This window comes from Heliconius melpomene, chromosome 19 (assembly GCF_056956725.1).
Source record: "Heliconius melpomene rosina isolate 202511_hmr_F chromosome 19, ASM5695672v1, whole genome shotgun sequence".
Taxonomy (NCBI): Eukaryota; Metazoa; Arthropoda; class Insecta; order Lepidoptera; family Nymphalidae; genus Heliconius; species Heliconius melpomene.
Window position 1 is genome coordinate 4,151,807 of NC_140407.1, and position 22,809 is coordinate 4,174,615.

Here is a 22,809-nt window from a genome sequence, read left to right on the forward strand (position 1 = left end):
TAAAACCTTAATCAAGAAATAGGAGGATTGTTGACGCCATTTTTAATGTCACGTCAAAGTCATTTAAATGTCAAACCACTCCCAAATAAAACACAAATTAAGATATATTAATAATACATATTTATTATAAACCTTATTAGATAAGCTACAAGATAAACACTATTCTTCATAATAATAAAAAAACACGAAAATAAACTTATCTCTGGAACTGTAACGAACAAATCCTAAGTCCTAGGACATCTTTACCGATCTCTGAAACCCCACAAACCGGACACAACTTCCCTTTATGTTCCGGCAAGAAACTGGCAGAGCATAAAGAGCATTTTTCCTCTGGTTTTCCTCTATATATAGGTTTATAGCTAATTCCACATATATTGAAGGGATTATGTTCATCATACAATAACTGATGTTCATCAGTTGGTGTTTTCTCACATGCTTGTAGTATTTTCCTCGCTTGTTGAGCCACTTCTGGTCTAGGCCCTAGTTCTAGAAGTCTTCTAGCAAAGGATGCAGCCGTTCTATAGTTCTTTAATTTGAAGAACATGTTCAACGCCGTTCGGAGTGTTAAAATTTGGTGAACTGGCTGTAATTTGCAATGGGTGAAGTATGCAGCCATTTCGCATGTCCGTTTCTGTTCTTCTAGTGTGTTTTTCGGCATTGCTAGTTAAAAAAGAAAAGACATTATTTTATATGTTTATATTTTTGGTTATTCTTACTGAACTTTAAGTTTAGCGTTTCTTATTAAAAGACTAGAGAACCTCTACTTCTCGCTCTATATTTGAAGTTCTCCTCTATGATCTTAACTTATTTACTAGAGAGATTATTAAAGTAAGACTTACAGAAATCGGGAAAATTAGAAATGCCAGAAAAAAAAGATGAAACGAAAAGTTTGGAAGGTGAAGGTGAAGGTGAAGGTGAAGACATGAAACATGAAACAGGTTGAATGGTCAGTGGATGGTTATTAGATAGGAAACAAATGTTTTTTAGCTTCACGCTTTATCCCGTATAACAAGATAACCAGATGACGTCAAAACACTAAGGCCCACTACACACCCAAATGTAAGACATGTTGTGTTCCGTAACTTAATACCACACTTCAAATATCAAAAACACATCACAAACTCACCTTTCCTAGCAGTCTCCATTTGTAAACCGACCAAATATTCCCTACATATGACCAACAACTGCTGAGCTTCCGCCATTTCTTGTTTAGCATCCACATGTAGTAAGGGCACGAGACGGACAAGTTTCTGTAGACGTTCTACCGCTTCAGTGAATTTACCACTAGTCGTTAATTGGTAACATTGTTGTAGTTGAGTCACGAGGTCGTTCAGTTTTATTGCTGTTGAGAAGAGAAAAGTTGTATGTAAGTAATGAAATTGATATATAAGAAAAAACATTTTATAAGTGTTTAGCTTCACGCTATGTGTAGGATCACATAGCAAAATAGACAGGAGGAAACTTGTGAACCTGGGAACCTAGTGACAAAACAGGAGAGCTGAAATCAAATCCCTACACCAATCAGCGCGGCCACGACTCATCGAGCGAACTATACTATTTCCATATAAAAGAACATACTTATAACAGGCAGTAGGTCCTTTCCGCTGGCTTCCTTCCAGTTTCTGTGTAAATGTGTCTCCAATGGTGGAGATAGTGGCAAAGCTGAGAACATCAGTCTTGCTACTGAATACATATGCACGAATGTTTCTTCGTAAGGCTCAAAGTTAACCACTCCCACTTGCTCGTTTAATAATCTGTTTGGAGGAGAATAGTTATTATTATTTAAGTATGTATACGTTTTTTAAATCGACATGCACATTAGTTTAGAGCAGTCTACTTTATATATACCGTATAAATTGTTATGTTACGTAATTCCAAAGATTAGAGAGGTCATAGGACGAAATTAAAAAATGAATAAAACAACGACAATTTGATAATCTATGAACAGACGTTTTTCACTAACACTAGTACTGGCACTTACCTCATAGCAATCTCAAACTGTCCAGTAGCGACGTGATCGTGCGCGGTGCGGAGTTTAGCCGCGAGAGCGCCACTAGGGCCGCGGGTGGGAGCTACGAAATATTGGACGGACTCTTCGCCGTCTATATCAGCTGTGAATAAATGTTGAAATATATGTTTTTTAGTATGATCTGTTAATGTGCTAATTACTATCCCAATAATATTATAAATATGATAGTTTGTGAGGATGGATGTTTGCTACGCTTTCACTCAAAAACTACTAAACGTATTTCGATAAAACTTTGCAGTAATATAGTTTACACATCAGAAGTACACATATGCTACAATTTACGTAGACTTTCTATAATTTGATTATAATACAATAGTAAATTTAAGCGGACCAAGCCGCGTTTGAGTTGCTAGTATGTACTCAATCAATGTCAATGGTTCAATCTTGACCAATTCAAAGTATAAAGTACCGCCTCCGACTAAAAATTCAATTTCATTTTAATTCAATCAATGATCACCTGGCACTGGAGCTAGTTCCTCTGGGAGTTCCAAATCTTCGTCACCCACGTCCCAACCTCCATCGTCACACGCGTCTTCTATTATTTCTTCACCATCGTCCTGATGATTAAATGTATAATAATAATAGTATTTGTAGAAATTCTTTTTATTTTTACTGTAGAGAAGAGATGTGTACAATTTATATCTATAACTTAGATGTTTGAAGATTAGTAACTTACAGAAACATACAGAACAGTATATTTACTATATTGTACCCCCAAATGTTCAAAAAATAAGTTCCAAGCATGAATATAAAGTTATGTATTGTTTGATAGAATTAATAGCTAAGAAATGAGATGGTATACCTTTGTACTGAGCCACGAATTTGCAAAACAGATACTACCATCAAACAGAATAGAGAACATAAATCATGTGTTGAATTCTGCCATTCAACACGTAATGTCTCGAAATTTTTGTACATTTTTATACCAATCGAAAATGTCAAAAATACTAAATCGACCATTATTTTATTTCATATTGTAGAGAATACAAATCAATTTTAGAAATTGTAAAAACCTTCTGATAATACATATATATCTATAGTTATCTGTCCTGAAAATGAGCTAAATAGGTTATTCACCTTGTCCGGCAATACGTCGTCGTCGTCGCCCCACGCGCCGGCCGCCTCCAGTGGCTCCTCGGAGGCGCCAGCGGCCGCGCCCGCCACGCCCACCTCCGCGCCTGCAGCGCCCCCCGCGCGCGCTCCTCCCGCAACCTCGAAGAAACTCCTGGGGAATTTAAATATTATATGAAAATGTAAAGTCATAAAGTCCTAAATAGAATTGATAGATTTCTTGTTTTGATAGATAGATGTGATAAATACAAGTATAAAATACAGGATAGGTATAAAATACAGTTTTCATATTAGCTCGGCACAATTTTTTTTTTTAAATGTTATAATATTTAATAAATAACTTTTATTACACATATTTTCCAGATAATACAGGTAATCAACGCGCTAATATAATAATATTCTCTAATTGAGAATGTTTCAACGCAAGGTTCCCACTCCCTACCCTGCTATATGCGTAATACAGCGTGAAAATGAAAAAAAAAAAGAAAGATAACTCACTTAGAAACAGCCAACAAAGGCCAATTAGGCTGAGCTTTCTGCACAGGTAGCGGGGGACACAGAAACTGGGCGTTTGGATTTGCCTTTGGTATCGGTAGGTTAGCTGCTTCTAATGCAGCTTTTAGTTCTTCAGCTTCTTTGATTTGCTTGTGATTTATTGCTGTTAAGTAGGCTAGGGATAGCTGGAAAAAGAAAAGGATGTTAGTTTATGTTAATATATTTATGATACAAATACATGTTTTTAGCTTCATTTTATATTTCGCACCTAGCAGAGTACGCAAAGGGAACCTGGGAACCTAGTGTTAAAAGACTTCATTCCTCATTAGGGCACCTATGTTGCCTAATTTCCACCGAATTCTGGAGGCATTGCGTGTTGAGTGATGGAACTCAACGCTGCGCTTTGCTTTGACACCAGAACGAAGAAATGACAATATATAACTTTTAAATAAATATTTCATCTCTTCAAGTAGGGCTTGAACCAGTCACGATTACGCCCTTGTTCTCCTACAACACGACTGGCTTCACAAAAATTATTTCTATGATACATCAAGATTTATATGTCAATTGAGGTTAATTACCTGTCCAGCATTTTTCAAGAGCCTGATCCTCTCGTTGACATCACCCAATAACAAGGCACCCTGGAACTGTGACGAGACATCCTTCCTTATTTCAGCTATTTTCATCATTTTGCGCAATTTATCCAAATTACCAGTTATCAAGTACAGGAATGATAGTTTGTCGAAGTTCTTTGTACGTTGGTAGCACATTTCTACAATCTGTAAATTAAAATGTTTCTTTATTAAATAATACACTGGCACGCAGCTAGGCTCGCCTAAATTATAAATTGAAGAAGAAATTGAACTTGGAACCATCACCAAGTTACATATGTACATAAAAACAATATAAAAAACCTACTTGATGGTTTCCAGTCGACAAAGCAGCTTGAGCCAACTGGTCCCAAGCGTCAGGCTCGTCCAAGCTTTTGGCGGCTTCTAATGCCACTTCGATGTTACCACATTGTAGTGCTAAGGAAAGGCGCGTGCGAGCGTCCTTTACGAAGTGTAGAGCTACTTCCGGATAACCTGTGTAATGAATCAAAAGAGATATGTATAATATCACGTAATTTTATACAACCTGTTTATTATTTATTTATTAATTACATCTTATATAATAGTTATTCTTATACAGGTGGAAGCGTCAGCGCAAAAAAAAAAAAATCTTTTTTGGGATTTTTTTTTTATTGTATTAGGATTTTATACAGTAGTTAAAACTGTGGTTTCATTTAAAGTGGTGCTGACAAAAACATTCAAAAAAAAATTTCATTCAATTTCAAAAACATTCTGTATACTGTACGCAACAGTTTTAAATTTCCCGACTTTTTGTTTAACCACAGCTTGAATAAAGTGCTCCAGCAAAAGCGTTTATTTAATATAGAGCACAACTCTACATAAAAAAATGAAAATATGTTGGTTTTAGTTTATAAAATAAAAATTTATTATAAATCAATGTTAAAGGTTTCAAATTGCAAATTTTTGTTTTGAATAAGAGAAACAGAAACTATTATATGACATCATACAGTGTTGTACACAAAATTTCACCATGGATGGACGCCATGGAATTTACCAATATCAGAACATATATTGACAAGATCAATTGACGACACACAACATGTCCATTAAATTCGAGCAAAATTCGAAAAAATAACATTTTAATGTACATTTTGGCAATTATCCACTGAATAAACCAAAAAGGGACATTTTTTAAATCAGAGAAACATAATTGTATAATTCACCTTTCTCTTGCAAGTAGGAAATAATACTCTGCCCCACAAGCTTCGCTGTACGCACCATATGCAGCACTTGATCATATTGACGTGTTAGAAGCGCCAATTTGAATCTGTAAGAAAATATAATATGCAAACGTGAAGTAGTTTATAAGCTACCTTTCTGGGTTTTTAGGGCAGCGTTCGCTAGATGTGCAGAAGATATCTTTATTTGAATATAAATAACTTATTTAAGCTTCAATAAGTACTTTAAAAATGAATTTTGAATTATTTATTTTTTTAATTATCCATATTAATATTTACCGCTGGTTTAATAGCATATTTGGTTACATTAGATTACATCTTGCTACACTTTCGGCTACGGCCACATACGCAACACTCGTCCACACTATGACACTTTCGCCAATCATCGTACCTGTACTCGGTGGGGTCGATGCTGAGCACTTTGGGCCTGGCTTCACGATCGAGGCACACGACGCGCGCGCCTGCCTCAGTGGCCAGCACCTTGACCACGTATACCGGCACATCAAGTGTACGGATGATGCCGTAGTCACTGTTAAAGATGGAAATAAATATATTAAGCCCTTTTGTAATTAAGCAAGTTGTTTAATAATAATTTATATATAATTGTATTTAAAGTTAAAAAGTATTTAATAACTGAGGCCGTCATGGCGACAGTTGTGGGTTCGATTCCTTCTGCTTTATCCCACCCTAATAACCCTATTACAGGTAAAGACAGACTAGTATTACGCCATTACGCTCTACGCATTTCCTCCAAATTCAATTAATTTCGCTATCGAATTAAAATAATTCATTTCCGCTAGAGAGAAGTTGTAGAGTAAAACTCAACCATTTTACAGTTAAACTCTATCCACTGCTGCACAAAGGCATAAGAAATTCAATTTATTACAGTAAAAATATTAAAATTTCCATTTTCACAGCTATCAACATACCCATCTTTACAACAATATTTGATATGATTTGCCGTCGTATAAATAAACACTGGCTGTGGCGTGGAATCGTCGAAAGCGCCGGACTTCACTCTAGCTCCTTCTGTGATAGAACATAACTGTTCTAATTTCTTAGTGCAAATGGTAACTGTGTGTTTGCCGAGGAGGGCCACCAGCGACATATCCGCATTCCATATGGCGTAGCGGCATTTTGATACCTTCACCTGAACAAAATGTTTTTGTTATAAAATATTTTAAATAAATGCAAAATTTTAACAGAATCAATTAACCAACCAACATAACTTAGAATTTATTTAAATTTTCCTTTTAGAGCGTTATTAATTCATATATAATTTCATTACTACTCAAAACAGAAATAAAACGGATAAACAAAATATTACTCAACTATAAAATATGAAAGTACCTGGATATTCTTACTAGGTGTTACTCAAAGACGAACATGGACAAGACAAACATTGGTCACCAGTTAGATCACTATATTATACGAGGAGCAAAAAGTTCAAGTAGATAAGTCCAACTTTGATAAAAAGATCTCTAAGTTACGAGGAATTTTCGCATCCAAAAAACTACTTCATTATTTGAAGAAAAAGGAAAAGTCTTTGACCAGTGTGAGTTGCTAGTGATGACATACATACAGGAGCTCAACGTGACCGCTATGTGTGTAATAAGGCTAAATTTAGATCCTACTGCTAATCCTACTTTAGGTGATAGAATTCTAAGTGAGGATATCCGTATATACTAACACTAGCAACAGTCCGCTTCTGCTGCACGTCCAGCAGTTGCACAGCATCGGTCTCGCGCAGTAGCAGCATTCCGGTGCCGGCGTACATGATCTCCTCGCACGTGGGCGTCGCTATCTTCTTGGACACTTCGTTTTTAAGGTTCTTTATTACTAGCTGAAAATTTTAAATTGTAATTAATTGTATTGTTAAGATGTACATCTTAGTCACCATACATAATATAATGTAAGAAATTGAGATTTACTAAACTATTCGTTTTGTAAAAATGACATGGCAAGTCAAAAATAAAACCACTAAATTAAGAGCAACAATTAATAAATTCAAAAGCCTATGTACAACAATATACCTGATTATTCTTCTCCAAAGCTGCAAATCTATTCCTGGCGACCCACACAGCGGAAGCAGCGTGTCCTCTCAGAGGTTCACTGGTAGTGGTGGAGGGCGAGTCGTCTCGCGGGGCGGTGTACAGCTCGTACGTGTTTGTGTCACCAGACCGCCATGTCACTAGGACGCACCACTCAGCGTGGTTTAGAGACATGCTGAAGGAGAAATAATAACATACCTATTATAAGGTAGGTTAAAGGCAGCGTTGAATTCCTTCGCTTAATTCATTCAGCGTCATTAAATGTCACGATTGTTTGGTTATTTTTCAATTTATTATATTATTTTTAAAATTATATTTAAAAAAATCTATACATCGGGTTTCCCCCGGAACTAAGATTCCTGACCTACATATATTGAATACAGCCAGCCCTATAGCGCGATTAAAATCGTATACGTATAATGCGAACTGCGAAGAATTATGTACCTCACTTAAAAACTGAGCAGTCAATAACAAACAAAAATAATATACTATAATACTAAATTGAAGTTATATAGGACACCATATATGGATGTTTTAATATGGAGTTATTCTAGTTTATAAAATAATATAAAAAGACAAATAAAGCCAAATTCCAATAAGCATGTCTTTTGACCAGTTTGATGGCTCAGACCAAATTTCTACTATTGCATACATATATCATAAAGGTTCTAATTGATCTATAACAAAGAAAAATATATATACATTAATTATGTAATAATTTACCTGTAAGGCTGATGACGTCCACCACCCTTGATTTGCATGACAGGCGCGTCTCTATTGGTCGACATATCCAATTTACGCAATTGCCTAAAACAAAAATAACATTCCATAAGCACACAAAATAAAATTGGTACCGCCAAATAAAACAAAATTGCTTATTGTTAAGTGGCGAAACTTAACGCAGCGCTTTGTTTTGTCACCAGAGCGAGTACCCACGACCTTCGCATTTACAGTCAGACACTGTACCATTTCGCAACGACGGTCTCGATTTTTTTTTAATATCTATACTAATATAATAAAGCGGAAGAGTTTGTTTGTTTGTTTGTTTGAACGCTAACGTTACTGATTCGATTTACTTTGTTTTTGTTTTGTATGAAAGCTGCATTCTTCAGAAGTGTTATAGGCTATATAGTATTATTACATTACACATATATACTAATAAGTTAAAATACTTTCTAATTTGACATGCAATTTATTCTGCCATGTTAATAACAACCGTCGTCGTCGCTACGCGACCGCGTTCGTTACCGCGTCATTTTGATATTCATCCTTATGAAAAATATAATAGTCATTTTTAGCATTTCATCTAGATTGAAATTATTTCTATAGAAATTATATTCTTATATTTCAAGCAGGCGTAGCCGCGTCCGAGTCCGCTAGTTATTATATAAAAAGAGTCTCAATTTCTTACCTATCTTTAATATAAAACAGCATATTATTATGTAATGCATACGCAGGCCTTTCTCTTTGAAGTTTGAACAAAATCATTCCAGCATCGTGACCAGCCGCAAATAAATTGAGCGTTGGGTGTGATGACAATACCCAATATCTGCAAATTAAATAAAATATAAATGATTAATAATTACTTTTGAAATACTTTTAACTTGTTTTTTTTTTATCTTCTCGCAGTATCGCGCTTAAAGAGCGCAGAAGGAACTTAGTGTTAAGACACTCCCTTTCCCATTTTCCGCTCAATTTTCGAATAAGTGCTAAGTAAATAAAAAAGTTACCTCTCATGTTCCCTCCTAAAAGTGTGTAGACATGTTCTCTTAGTCATATCCCAGACTCTAATAGATTTATCTTCACTATTAGACAGTATTAACTCATGGCGAGCGTGGAACAGGGCACACGACACATTGTTGTAGTGGCCTCGGCATGTGTCTACTTCCCAGGCCTAAAGAGTATAGTATAAAAGAATATTACTTCACAGAGATATATGGACAGATGTTTTAAAGTTCGCAAAAAAAATATATTGTAGTTACAAATAGAAAATTTTACTAACTGATAATGGTTTATATTAAATGGCTACAAACGTCTAGTCTATGTGGGCGAAGCCTAGAACGAAACACTGTTTATACAAACAAAAACTTTTTAAAGTTCATCATACATTCTTATCCAGCTAGCCATGTCGAAATTCCTATTCACTTATAATTTATGATATTTGCATTTATAAGAATATTTTGACAAGTTTCCGCTACCCAAATATTATTTTACCCAAACATTAAATCTTATAAAAAAATCTATTTAAAATCAATACCTTAGCATCGTTCATTCTCCATAGTTTCACTTGACGATCATCAGCAGCTGACACTATGAGTGGCAAATTTGGATGGAATGCCGCCCAATTGACACCACGGTCATGGCCTTCTAGTACATGCTTTACTGCTGCGTCGGCCTGATAAAGGTATAAGGAATTAACTCTAAATTATAATTAAAAAATAAACCCAAAAATACCTCTTTTTTTATTTATCCTAGGTAGTAGGATAAATAAACCAAAAATAAGTTCCGTACGGGACCATTGTTTATTAAATGGTAGAATATTTTGTCACCGTTTTTAATGTAATAGTAATAATATTATGTTTCTTTTCAATATTTATTTACATTAACACAAAAGAAAATACTTGAAAAAGAGTTTGAAAATTAAACCTGTTTAACTTTTCAATTTATATTTTTGTATTAGTCCAAATTTTGATTAATGTTAAATTGATTGAAAGCGAAACATGATGCAATATAGTCATGGTGCCATTACATGAACAAATTAAACAAAAAAAAATCAGCTTCACACTGTATCCCGCAAATAGCAGGGTAGGCAGAGGGAACCTAGTGTTAAGACACTCTGTTCCCCACTGCCAATTCTGGGAGCATTGCGTGTTGAGTAGCAGAACTCAACGCCGCACTGTGCCTCGACACCAGAGCGAAGAAATGGAAATATAAACATAGATAAAAATTTCACTTTTCTCAAGTGGGGATCGAACCCACAACCATCAAGTCACAGCGCAGCAGTCGAGTTGCAGCGGCCTCACAATTAAACACTTTCCAACTTCACAATAGAAAAAATATGAATATATTTAATACTTATATTCATATTTTAACACATACAAGAACTTCATATCTATAAAATAATTAAAATTGCTACTAGTGATACTGATAAGGCAAAATATTTAATATCTATTGCTCTTCTATATAACTTTATCATCATGCATAACATGCCAAGCTATTAGACCACTACAAAATCTTGTATTTGAACTATATATTTTATACCAATTATAACAGAATTTGCAGAGAGAACCTAGTAACAAGACACCCTGTACTCCATTGTTTGTTCTAATTCAAAACATTGGGTCAATAGGAGAAACTCAACACCAGTTAATTTTGTTTGGAATTAAGTGAATTCCTTTGGCCCATGTAGGTAACCAATGTGTTTACAGCTAGATGCTGTCCTGCTGTACCACAATGGCCTCACAAAACTAAACCAACCACAATAATTTTTTACTCCACAAGGTTCAAGTCCACACAACCTTTACAAAGTATATATTATGAAAATTCTAAAACACAATAAAAATATATCTACACTATCACATTCCATTAGTCACCAACCCTAAGTGTGTGATAAATGATACAACAAAGTGATTATGTGATGGATCCTAAATTTCCTGACATCACTCACATTGGTAAATATAATAAGTTTAATAATTTGTATCACATGTGACATTGCAAATGGTCATATTTATGTGACCCTATCACATATTTTTGACCCCCTGTTGCAAAGAGTAAATGAAATTTATTATTATAAAACAGCTAATCTAATCTAAAACTACATTAACTACAACTAGAAAAAAACAAACACATGCCATAATTACCATTACCTGTCCGAACAAGTCAGTTGCTTGAGGGTTTCTTAGATGCTCTGCTAAGCCGCTAGGACCTGGAGCCACACTCTTCTTACGGAGACCTGAGAAGTCCCAAACCCTCACTGATTGATCCAAAGAAGCTGACACTAAAAGATCTTCTGTAGGATGAAATTGAGCGCACATGACATAGTGGTTGTGACCAGTTAGCACACTGATGCATTGACGTGATTGCCAGTTCCATATTCTTATTGTCTGTTGAAAAAAATTTTACTTACTTATATTATCCTTTTTATAATATTATTGTGTATATTAACCCAGCAAGAGTGTGGTTGTGTGTGGGATACCCAGAGGTTATTTGTAGACACAGATGATTCTATGGTTTTATGTGATGCTTATGTATAAATATATTATTTTTTAATTGACTTCACCTTACTTGTAATTCTTTTCTCCACACTTAATTTTTGTGGATTAATTTACAAAAGAATTGAATTCTTTTTTACATTATATCTGCACTATTATAGTAGCTTTTCGAGTCATTTTTAATTTGAGATACTTTTATTTTAATATAATGATGTAATACCTGATCATCAGATGCACTCAAAATCCATGGATATTCATGATGGAAGAATGTTGTTCGAATGTAGTCTAAATGTCCCAATAATGTAAAAAGACATCTTCTTTGCTTATAATTCCATATCTATAAAGAATATTAGAACAGATTAGCATATTTAAATGGTTTTTTTGTAACTTATTTAATAGCAACATGTTTACATTACAGAAAGCTAGTGGAAAACCATTCTTGTTACTACTACCACATTTATGTTGTAAATATAAACATTACTTAAAATGGAATTTAACCCACAACATTCATGTGCAATCAGACACGTTTCAACAAAGCCACGAAAGCGCGTTTTTGAACTATTGTGTTCTTATTTAATCATAAATTATAGAAACATGCTACAACAATGTATGTAGTAGTTTGTAAAACTATACCTTTATTTTGTAATCGTCTCCACCAGATACAAATAGAGGTTGTTGAATATGAAAACATATTCCACGTACAGGGCCGTCATGTTCATCAAATTTCTCTAATAGTGTACACATACGATAATCCCAAAGCTGGATAACTCCATTATGGAGACTGGCCAAAACCCAGGGTCTCTTCGCATGAAAGGATATACCTTTGACTCTTGCTGACTTAGTCTCAAATTTGGTCAGCATTATGGAATATTTTTCGGGATAAAACGCAGTATTTTCTTTATAATTTCACTTTAAATAAAACTAAACGCAAAGAACATCGACATCTCAACTGTCAAACCGGCTGACGTGACACGTCTGAAGTAGTGATGATTAGTTAATCATAGATAACAGTCAAAATTTGGTAAAACCATTTTAATATTATGTAAATACAAATAACTTTCTATATTGGTATATTTTTTGCACAAAAGACAATAAATAGTATTTTTAAAGAAAGAAAGAAATCAAAGAAAAAAATCAAATAAAAGTAAAAACGTTGTAAATCCTGAATTATACAATTTACATATAGTTTCATAATTCATTTATTGTCTGTGTGTACTATGAACTACCACCAACCACCAAAACAACGTCAATTTTTGTAAACGATAATAATTATAACCTATTTGTAGTAACTACAAAATATCTTTTATGTGCATATAAAGAAATATTTACAATAACAAGTATACTTTTATAGTAGTACTTGTTAATAATTGTGAATGATTAACAGATATCGTTATTTATATGTGAATTTTTTTATTATAAAAAGATTTAAATCACCTGCAGCAATATGAATGAAGAAACAGAAAATGAAATGAGTAAGATATGTATTCCTGGAATGAGACTGAGTCCATCAGACAAAGAACATATATCTGGTCCAGGGACATACGAATTAAAAGGCTACATATATGCATCTTTGGCGGGAGTTCTTAAAATGGAAGAGGATCATGATACAAAGGTGCTTATTGTTACATATTGAAACGTTTTAAATGAAACTATTTTAGGCTTATTCATTCTGTATAGTTTGGTTTTCCAAAACTCGATGTTTCGAACACTTTACAAAGGTCTTACACCTGGTTTTACTGTGCCCTACTGTAAATATATTTTGTAATACCAAAGTATACACAATTGTGTTAAAATCAAGAATTTGAAAGATTATTTATGCCTTTATAATTTTAAACTTTATTTTCATTTGTCATGATTTTTAATATATATAATTCTAGGCAACAAGAATATGTGTGGACAGCCCTAGAACACCCAGTGTATTACCTATGAATGGTGATATAGTAACAGCAAAAGTAACAGTAGTAAATTCCAGACAAGTAAATTGTGTAATATTATGTGTAGGCCCATCAGTGCTAGTGCGACCTTATAGAGGTATATTGAAAAAGGAAGACATCAAATGTACCGATAAGGACAGAATAGATCCCTACAAATGCTTCAGGCCTGGGGATATAATATTGGCAAGAGTTGTATCCTTTTTAAAAAGAGTATTGAAGATACATTATGTGTTTTTAAGAGCTTCACACTGTACTTTTTCGTTAGTTTTTGAGATAATTATTGTATGTTGTGAAAATGTGTGAAAATTGAGCCCACAATTACCATGTTTACTAGTGATGTTGTGCATCTGCATCATTATGATTAAATTTTATCTTATTTTTCAATATCTTGTTTATGTATGTTGAATTGTTTTCTTAATTACTATACAGTTACCTATGACAGAAATCCATTGGTATCATCTTTCAACTGCTGAAAATGAGCTTGGTGTTGCTATAGCAACTGCAGAGGGTTCTCCGCAAGGTATCAGTATGGTACCAATAAGTTGGTCTGAAATGCAATGTCCAAAAACTCGCACAAAAGAACCAAGAAAAGTTGCTAGAATAATACCAGAAAATATTAATCAAAAACTATTTACAGCAAAAGAAAAGGAAGAAAAACCTCCAAATGGACAATAAAAGTTTTTTCTAAATATCATACTATTTTATTTTTGCTAAATGTTTTCTTAAATTTTTTTTATATAAATATTTTATAAAAATATTTTATGTTTTTAAATACAAAAGTAAAATTGGGATAAGGATCCATGCCATAATACTTCGTCATACATCTGGGTTTAATGTTAGTAGTTTTGTAATAACCTTTAAATCTAATATTATACGTACAATGATAGTACCACTTGGTTGTAATCTCGTAATCTCGTGAGCCAAGTATAAATATTAAACAAACAACATCAAAGTGGCTTTAATTGTTCAATAGTATTAAATGAGTTCAACTATAATATCTTTATATTTAGTTAGACTTTATTTTCAATTTGGCGACGAAAAACTACGAAAACGAAAAAAATTAAATATTTACATACAATATATCATTTCTATTAAAATTTCAATTTATAGATACAATACATTACCTATTCTATGAAACTATCATTCTGTATACGTTGTGTGGATAATACTAAAATTAAGTAATTTTGGACATATAGGTGTCCCATTTCTGTTAACGACTAAACTATATGACTGTATACTAAGCCGGAAAGCAGTTCTGAGTACTAAATAGAAATTTGTTATGGGTAGTGTCTATAAATATCAATAGTAATTAGTGTGCAATTAATTTTACCAATTAAACATCGATTTAAAAATAAACTGATAACAAAGATTATTCGATTTCCTTATCAACTGTCAAACGTCAGTGTCAATGTCACTTTGCACTGTAGTTGTGTACAGTATAATTTCTACTTTTTCTTAATTTTTATTCTATTTTTGGGCCCTCCTCCAGTGTTATAAGATACTAACAATACTTAATAGTTAAAGTTTTGAACATTTATTTTGTAATGACAAATCCAAATCATTCCAATAGATCCGTTCAAGTTTGTAGATTAATCTTATATCGTTATCAGAAAACTTGTGTACACAAGAAGCACCTTTAGATGCAGTGTTATCAAGTAGTCCGTTGAGTTAAGACCTAAGAAGATTACACTTATGAAAAATGAAGTTTGCGGAGCACCTAAGTGCCCATATCACGCCAGAGTGGCGTAAACAATATATTAATTATGAGGTTAGTTAAATTCTGTTTACCGATTACAATGGCTTTAATATATGTATATTACCCTTAACTAACTAATAAATTATTTGAGTGGGCTATAGTTAAATTTTTTGATTAAAAATACTATTATAATAATAGTAGTTTATATTTTAAAATTATACTTCAAGTACTATTAATCTTAAGTCACATTGTATGCAAATTTTAAGTCACATGAGCTTTGTACAATTGTCAGTTAAAATGAATTGAGATATTTATAGATAAATCAGTATTATTGAGATTGCCCTATTGTATATCCATAACAATAAAGACTAAATTATGTTATTTATAAAAATACCTTTACAATGTACACTTTATATAGCCAATTTAAGTACATATTTAGTTCTGATTAAAGTAATGATTTGAAAAAAATAAACTACTTATATTATTTTGTATATTTCGTAAATATTAATGATTAATAATAGCATATTTTAATTAATTTAGGAAATGAAAGCAATGCTTTATACGGCAGTTGAAGAAGCTCCATCAGCTGAAAATGTTGAACCTGAAGTACTTTCAAGACATTTTGCCAATTTTGATGAAACTTTCTTCCATTACTGTGACCAAGAGCTTAAGAAAATCAATACATTCTACTCGGGTAAATAAACTTCAATATTTTTAGTAGGACATGAAAAAAATATTTAATGGTTGCTTTTATTATGAGGAGACTTAATTATACATAAGTACCTCATTTATACACAACACACGACAACTGGATAGATATAGAACCAAAGGCATGAGATTTGATAAAAAAGTAAACTTTAAAAAAGACATTGTTAAACATATTCTTGGGATGTTCTTGGCCTGTCTAGAACTATACTCAAATTATTAAAACAAAATTCTATAAAGGTGATATTGATAGGGTAAGTTAAAAAAAATGAACTTGTTAAGACAAGCTTGGATGGTTCCATATCATTCAAAGGGGCCTCATAAACTTACTTTTATGTAGTTAGTCCCAAACACTAACGCACACAAGCTAATCCATGGAATGTTAAGAATCCTAAGCATTGCATTAAATTATTTTCCATTTAATTTATTTCAATAAATTTCAATTCTTCTCTTCTCAATAGCTTCTGATTAACAAAACATTTTATTAATTCACTTAATTATAAGAAACCCCAATAACAACAGTATTATTACAATAACATACTAATCAGATTACAGTTTCTAATGTAGTATAATTTATTTTACAATCAAAATCTTTTAATATTGATATTTTATTGTTTATTTGTATTAAAGCTATAGATGCATACTATAATACTATCAAAAATTAACTATGTTTATAAATGTAAATGTTGTAGTAAAATTATCTTATCTGGAGATAAGGCATGTATTAAATATTAGTAGTTAAGTGGTACTAAAATATATAGTACATATTTGACAATGTTTGATCTGAATTATTAGGCTTTGAATTGACAAAACAGATGTATTTTTTTCTTATTACCATTGAATGACTAGGATAACATGTATTTAGAATGTAGATGTAGGGCTTCAGAGATAAATATATGATGAAAAAAATATGTAAATATGTTCAGTATACAAAAATAAAGGCCAATATGGCGTCTGACGATAACACGATTGTTGTGGGATTGCTTCTCACTCAGAAAAATAATTGTTGTTCTAGTAACAAAACAGGATTGAGTTCCGCTACTTAACACCTCTGACTTTGACTTTATATTTTCGTTACGACAAAACAGTAAGTTAACTTATTAATCATCCTTATTTGTCCATTCTATACAGAAGTACTTAAAATTGGCAATCTTATATTATTAAAATTTCGTTCAACAACGTTAATATTGATAATGCTCATGGTCTACGGAAATATAATATTAGAGCGATCAATTTTGATTACGCGGTTAATTCGATTCCACTATGGACTTGCACAAATAAGTGGTGGGGTTCAGTATTACTAACATATATTTTAAAAATAGAAATAAGAAAAATATATAAATATTTTTTTTATATTAAATAGCATGAAACTTGGACCTTTTTTTACTGTAATCACTTTTGATTTGCGACCTTTCCGCTCTATTTAGATTTGTCTTTTTTCTTTTAATTAGCAACCTTTGTTGGTGGTAGAAAATATACAATAATAATAATTAATTTATATATAATCATACGTTTATTACTTCTTTTTAGAAAAGTTAGCAGAAGCCACTCGTAAATATGCTACTCTACAAAGCGAGTTAAAGGCGAGATTTGATACTATGAAACCTAAAGGCGGCGGCGACAAGAAGACAATCCCCCGGCGTAAAGTGCAAGAGCTGAAATTGGCATTCAGTGAATTCTACCTTAGTTTGATATTATTGCAAAACTACCAGAACTTAAATTATACGGGGTTTAGAAAGATATTGAAAAAACATGATAAGGTAATAGTAATGAATGATAATAATATAGCACTACCTACATACTTGTAAATTATTTGAATATATTATAAGGATTTTATTTTGTCACTGGACAATATCACTCAACACGCAAGCCTCTCCAAAATTCAGCGAAAATTTGGAGTTTCTTAACACTAGGTACCCTCTGCCTACATTGCTGTGTGCGAGATATAGCATGAAGCGAATTATTTTTGTAATATTTCTTAATTTATGTTTTTTTTAATTACTGATATTATGACCAACGACAATTATTAGTCCGGTTAATCGAGTTTCTACTGTAGATATGCAGTAAGTTGTTACAATATATGTGTTGTAAATTTTCTGAAAAATGTCTTAGAAGCATTTGGTTACTTGTATTTCATTTTGAGAGCCCAATAGGTGTTTCATGATTATTCACTCATTATGGGACTAGCTGTATAACTGCAATAACTATATTATGATTTAGTATTATATATTTCATTAACAGTTATTAAACGTAAGCAACGGTGCACAATGGCGAGCTGAACATGTGGAGACATCCCATTTTTACACAAATAAAGACATAGATAGGCTAATAAGCGATACTGAAGCGGCGGTTACAAATGATTTGGAGGGGGGCGATAGGCAGAAAGCCATGAAAAAGTTGAGGGTACCCCCTTTGGGAGAACAGCAAAGCCCTTGGACTACATTTAAAGTTGGACTATTTTCTGGATCATTTATAGTGCTTTTTATATCTGTTGTTTTATCTGGTGAGTATTAAATATATATTTTATTGATATACTTTAATTATGTTTGATTGTGGAGTTAAGCGCTTACACTTAACTCTACATAATCACGTAATATAACTTAAATAATGATTAAATGTTATCAAAAAATATTCTCTGGAAAAGAAAGCTTATTTTTTTTGAGAATATTTTCGATTTTGCAAACGCATAGTTTAATTTTAATTTCTTGATTAAAGAAACCTGTTAAAAAATACAAACGAATACTTTAAGTATTGGCTTTTTCCTTTAACGAGAATAATAATGTTATCCTTTAATAAGTTATCAGTTTTGACCTTAATTTATCAACCTGATTATTATTTCATTATGTGTATAGATAGAACTAAGCCTATATAACGAGCTTATATTGTCTTAAAGTACTATAATTTATAGTCTGTATTTTAGAGTAATAATCTTAGGCCCTATGACCACATCTAAGTAAATTTAAAATAGGTTAATGTTTAAAGAAACCATAAATTGTGGTGTACAAACATAGATAGTGATTCTAAATTATACGAGGCTAGCTTAACTCAAATATCCATAGTTGCTAAGTTTATTCAAACATTAAATGAAAATATTTGTTTTATAATGTTTCATGGCTTTTAGCTTGTGTTGTTTAAGCACATTGATAAGGAATGACAATAAAGTTTATGTATATCTATGTTTATTATAATAACCTCTTTAAGTCAATTTATATATGTATGTTCAGCCACTGTATAGTTATAAATAATTTTATGGTACTTTAAAAGAGATGTTATTCGTTTGACGTGTATGAATGTATGTTTGTGTTTGTCCAGAAATTTCTTAGAAACTAAAACTCGTGTCGAGATGCACCTTTTTGTTAATTAGGTACATATATTAGAAATTAAGAAACAGTTCCAGTCTCATCAAAATCGATTCCGTATCCGTTGTTTTAATTAGTATAACCAAAAACAAATACCTAATTATAATTATTATTTCAGCACTGTTCCACGAGGGCGGCACGGAAAATTTTAAAACTGCCTTCAGATTATATCGAGGGCCGTTTCTTTTAGTGGAATTTATATTTTTTATCGGCATCAATGTATACGGATGGAGATCATCAGGGGTCAATCATGTGCTAATTTTCGAATTGGATCCTCGAAAACATTTATCTGAACAACATTTGATGGAACTAGCCTCCATATTTGGTGTAGTTTGGGCACTAAGTATATTAAGTTTTGTATACAGTGAAAGTTTAAGTATACCGCCATTCGTGAATCCGTTGGCTCTAGTAATAATAATGTTAGTCTTTCTTATGAATCCGTTGAGAGTCTTCCGTCATGAAGCAAGGTTTTGGTTTTTGAAGATTTGTGTAAGTGTTTTGTTTTTCTCTTTTGTGTATTTTAGAATCGTAGTAGATAATTCATTATTTAATGTTATTATTTAAATAACTTATTATTTGATAGGTTTGGAAAACGTGTAATAAAGTAATATATATATACATTTTTCAATAAATAAAAGGGAAATTTGTTCAAAACACACTAAACATAAAAATTATATTCATATTTTCATTGATGGTTCTTCTGATTGTAAAAGTGACGGTTGTGGGTTCGATCCCCACAAAATAATTAAGAAATGGAAGAATTATTCTTTATTCTGGCAACTTCACAAAGCGCAACGTTGATTACCGCCACTTTACTCACAATGTCTTGAAGAATCTTGAGTGAAGATCTTGTATAATTTAAATATAATATAATAAAAAAATTAAGCGGGCGAAGTATGTATGGAAGAAAATAATATATTTCAGGGTCGTATCCTAGCAGCACCATTTATGCCAGTTTTATTCGCAGACTTCTGGCTCGCGGATCAGTGGAACTCATTTACGTATGCGTTTTTAGACTTCCATTATTTGATTGCGTTTTACGTAACTGGTGCTGATTGGTATGTTGTTAATGGTGAGCTATATTTTTTTTATGTTAAAGCTATTTTTTTTATTTCATTTTCTATATTTTTTAATAATTTGGATGATATGGTGAAACTTTTTTGGAAATTATTAGATGACGAAGTTGAACGTTTTTTGGAAATTACCTATTGCTTAAAGAGATTTTTTGTTTGAAAGTTGACTTAATTATAATTCAAGAAAAATTGTTCAGTTGCTTAAAGATTATCCGCTCTTTTCTAGTCGCTTGTTAACTTTTAAGAATTTTTTGTAACAGAGAGAGGATTATACTTATCAATAATTTATGTTTTTTTTATTTCCCCAGGTGCTTTTGAGTCTACACAATGGTTTATAATAACTCGTGCCGTAGTAAACATAATACCAGCTTGGACTCGTTTCTGGCAATGCCTAAGAAGATATAGGGATAGTAGGGAGGCCTTCCCTCATTTGGTGAATGCTGGAAAATATTCAACCACGTTCTTTGTTGTTTTGTTTTCTACATTGCGAGCTATTTATAGTGGTAAGTTAAAGTTTATTTGATTATTTTTTTTAAATTTTATTATTTTTATTATAGACTGGTGAGTTCCGGGAGAAATTAATTATTTTCATTTCTTGAAAGAGCAGCGTTAAGTTCCGCAATTTAACACTCAATGTATTTTCATATATTTATAAATTGTATAAGTTAAAACAAAATATTGCAAAATTTCACAGTAAACTACGAGAATTCCTACGACAATCCCTTCCTTTACCCGTGGCTGGCTTGTCAATTTATTTCTTCCACATACACTTATACGTGGGACGTTAAAATGGACTGGGGCTTATTAAGTGTTGGACCATCAGCGGAAAACAGCTTTTTGAGAGATGAAATTGTGTATAGCCCTGGGGTGAGTCGAGGAAACCTTATTTCTTTCCCCACATGAATTCGAGACATTATATATTAAGTGGCACAGCTCAACTAAGAACTTTCATTAATTCTATTATAGTATTTGTTTATCTTTCTTCATATAAAACCTGGCCAGAGAGATATAAAAGTAATATGTTGTATAAAAACATCATAACGATATAATACTTAGCATATTTATTATTTACTTTATTTTTAACCTATATCTTTTTATTAATAAACAGTTCTACTACTTCGCAATAGTGGAGGATTTCGTCCTAAGATTTATTTGGGCGCCATCTTTCTTCCTCACTGAAAATCAAATTGTAAGCAGTGACGTAATGGTGTCTATACTGGCGCCGCTTGAAGTTTTTAGGTAAATATATGTATTAATATAAATCAACTCCAAAACAAACAGAATTTGGGGAAGATTTTATTGGAGGATATAGTAAAACCAATTCGATTTCCAATCAGGGGAATTAGTTATTTTCATTTCTTCCCTATAGTAACAAGACAAACCGCTTTGACAGGTAGCGTGATGTTGAGTTTCGCCACTCAACATGCAAATATCTTAAAACCGAGGTTGGGGTTCGTTCCATCTACCCTGCTATATGCGGGACGAAGCGTGAAACTGTATCAGTTATTGTATTACAAATATTTATATTCTAGACGTTTCATATGGAACTTCTTCCGTTTGGAGAACGAACATTTGAACAATTGTGGTAAATTCAGAGCGGTGCGCGACATCAGCGTTGCGCCTTTAGACTCGTCCGATCAAGCGCTTATCATACGTATGATGGATTTACCAGATGGGGTTGTTAATAGGTTAGTGGTGTTTTTAACTATTTTAAATAAAAATACTATAGAGACTACTAATAACGAAAGCTTAATGTTTGGAATCTGTCTTTAAGATATATCCATATTTTGTATACATAAGTTATGTTATCATGGTTACTGAATAATTTTGTTATAATTATTTTTGTTTCCCCATTTTGGTGAAACAAAGCAAATCGTTTTTCTGTTTTTGTTATATTACTATTAATTTCAGTTAAATATAACTGGTAAAATGTAAATAATAAAATAATATGTAGTTTCAGTTCTGTCGACATGGCCGCCCTGAAGTTATATGTAGGTTGCGCAATTTTGATTTTAGAATTTTCATTACTTTTGATTACAATCTTCAAAAATACACAATGCGCAATATTTAGAAAACCTAACTTAAGGGCGCCCACAACTCGACGAACGCACTGTATTTCGTTAAGACCAATATATAATCTACATTTTTAACAGAATAACCAAGAAAAAGCATCAAAAAAAGACAAAGGAAAACGACAGGAAGCCCTTACTAAAGAAAGAGTCCATACAAGACCTGCAAATGGAACTCGAGCTGTCCTCCAAGATGTTATAACTAACTGTGATATGCCTCATTGATATTATTTATAAGCAATGTTTAAAGTATTATTGAATTATATTTATAAATTAATAGAGAAAATTGAGTTTTGTGTTATTTGG

General features: G+C 32.4%; 3 protein-coding genes across 4 annotated transcripts; 2 read left to right on the forward strand and 1 right to left on the reverse strand.

The window, feature by feature from the left end:
• Positions 1-97: 97 nt before the first annotated feature.
• alphaCOP (coatomer subunit alpha) lies at positions 98-12,652 on the reverse strand. 2 transcript variants are annotated; one of them, XM_085203022.1, is made up of 21 exons: positions 12,301-12,652; positions 11,888-12,004; positions 11,323-11,559; positions 9,714-9,851; positions 9,187-9,350; positions 8,868-9,005; positions 8,180-8,263; positions 7,439-7,631; positions 7,096-7,248; positions 6,335-6,555; positions 5,797-5,934; positions 5,391-5,494; positions 4,514-4,680; positions 4,177-4,374; positions 3,599-3,780; positions 3,107-3,254; positions 2,487-2,586; positions 1,982-2,111; positions 1,579-1,754; positions 1,127-1,342; positions 98-660 (listed from the first exon to the last, which is right to left on the reverse strand). In XM_085203022.1, exons 1-21 carry the CDS (start codon positions 12,526-12,528, stop codon positions 197-199), a joined length of 3,696 nt encoding a protein of 1,231 aa, XP_085059148.1. In that variant the 5' UTR covers positions 12,529-12,652; the 3' UTR covers positions 98-196. The 2 variants fall into 2 exon arrangements, with proteins under 2 accessions (XP_085059148.1, XP_085059147.1); XM_085203021.1 differs by having other exon boundaries at positions 11,317-11,559.
• Positions 12,653-12,882: 230 nt separating this feature from the next.
• Csl4 (exosome component 1 Csl4) lies at positions 12,883-14,292 on the forward strand. Its single transcript, XM_085203032.1, has 3 exons — positions 12,883-13,279; positions 13,545-13,793; positions 14,031-14,292. The coding sequence occupies exons 1-3, from the start codon at positions 13,112-13,114 to the stop codon at positions 14,274-14,276; spliced, it is 663 nt and encodes a 220-aa protein (XP_085059158.1). The 5' UTR covers positions 12,883-13,111; the 3' UTR covers positions 14,277-14,292.
• A 707-nt stretch (positions 14,293-14,999) lies between these two features.
• LOC146528409 (solute carrier family 53 member 1) lies at positions 15,000-22,789 on the forward strand. The gene is made up of 11 exons (XM_085203027.1): positions 15,000-15,369; positions 15,838-15,991; positions 17,533-17,762; positions 18,244-18,505; positions 19,480-19,850; positions 20,286-20,433; positions 20,743-20,937; positions 21,129-21,301; positions 21,543-21,673; positions 21,967-22,122; positions 22,588-22,789. Exons 1-11 carry the CDS (start codon positions 15,301-15,303, stop codon positions 22,703-22,705), a joined length of 2,007 nt encoding a protein of 668 aa, XP_085059153.1. The 5' UTR covers positions 15,000-15,300; the 3' UTR covers positions 22,706-22,789.
• The last annotated feature ends 20 nt before the right edge of the window (positions 22,790-22,809 follow it).

Excerpts from the sequence above, each read along its gene's own strand:
- alphaCOP (XM_085203021.1), bottom strand. The coding sequence starts at position 12,528 with ATGCTGACCAAATTTGAGACTAAGTCAGCAAGAGTCAAAGGTATATCC. Across the intron at positions 7,632-8,179 it reads GGACGTCATCAGCCTTACAG|CATGTCTCTAAACCACGCTG; the intron begins GTAAATTATTAC and ends TTTCTCCTTCAG. Across the intron at positions 7,249-7,438 it reads CTTTGGAGAAGAATAATCAG|CTAGTAATAAAGAACCTTAA; the intron begins GTATATTGTTGT and ends TAAAATTTTCAG.
- Csl4 (XM_085203032.1), top strand. The coding sequence starts at position 13,112 with ATGAATGAAGAAACAGAAAATGAAATGAGTAAGATATGTATTCCTGGA. Across the intron at positions 13,280-13,544 it reads AAGAGGATCATGATACAAAG|GCAACAAGAATATGTGTGGA; the intron begins GTGCTTATTGTT and ends ATATAATTCTAG. Across the intron at positions 13,794-14,030 it reads ATATAATATTGGCAAGAGTT|TTACCTATGACAGAAATCCA; the intron begins GTATCCTTTTTA and ends ATTACTATACAG.
- LOC146528409 (XM_085203027.1), top strand. The coding sequence starts at position 15,301 with ATGAAGTTTGCGGAGCACCTAAGTGCCCATATCACGCCAGAGTGGCGT. Across the intron at positions 17,763-18,243 it reads TATTGAAAAAACATGATAAG|TTATTAAACGTAAGCAACGG; the intron begins GTAATAGTAATG and ends TTTCATTAACAG. Across the intron at positions 21,302-21,542 it reads AAATTGTGTATAGCCCTGGG|TTCTACTACTTCGCAATAGT; the intron begins GTGAGTCGAGGA and ends ATTAATAAACAG.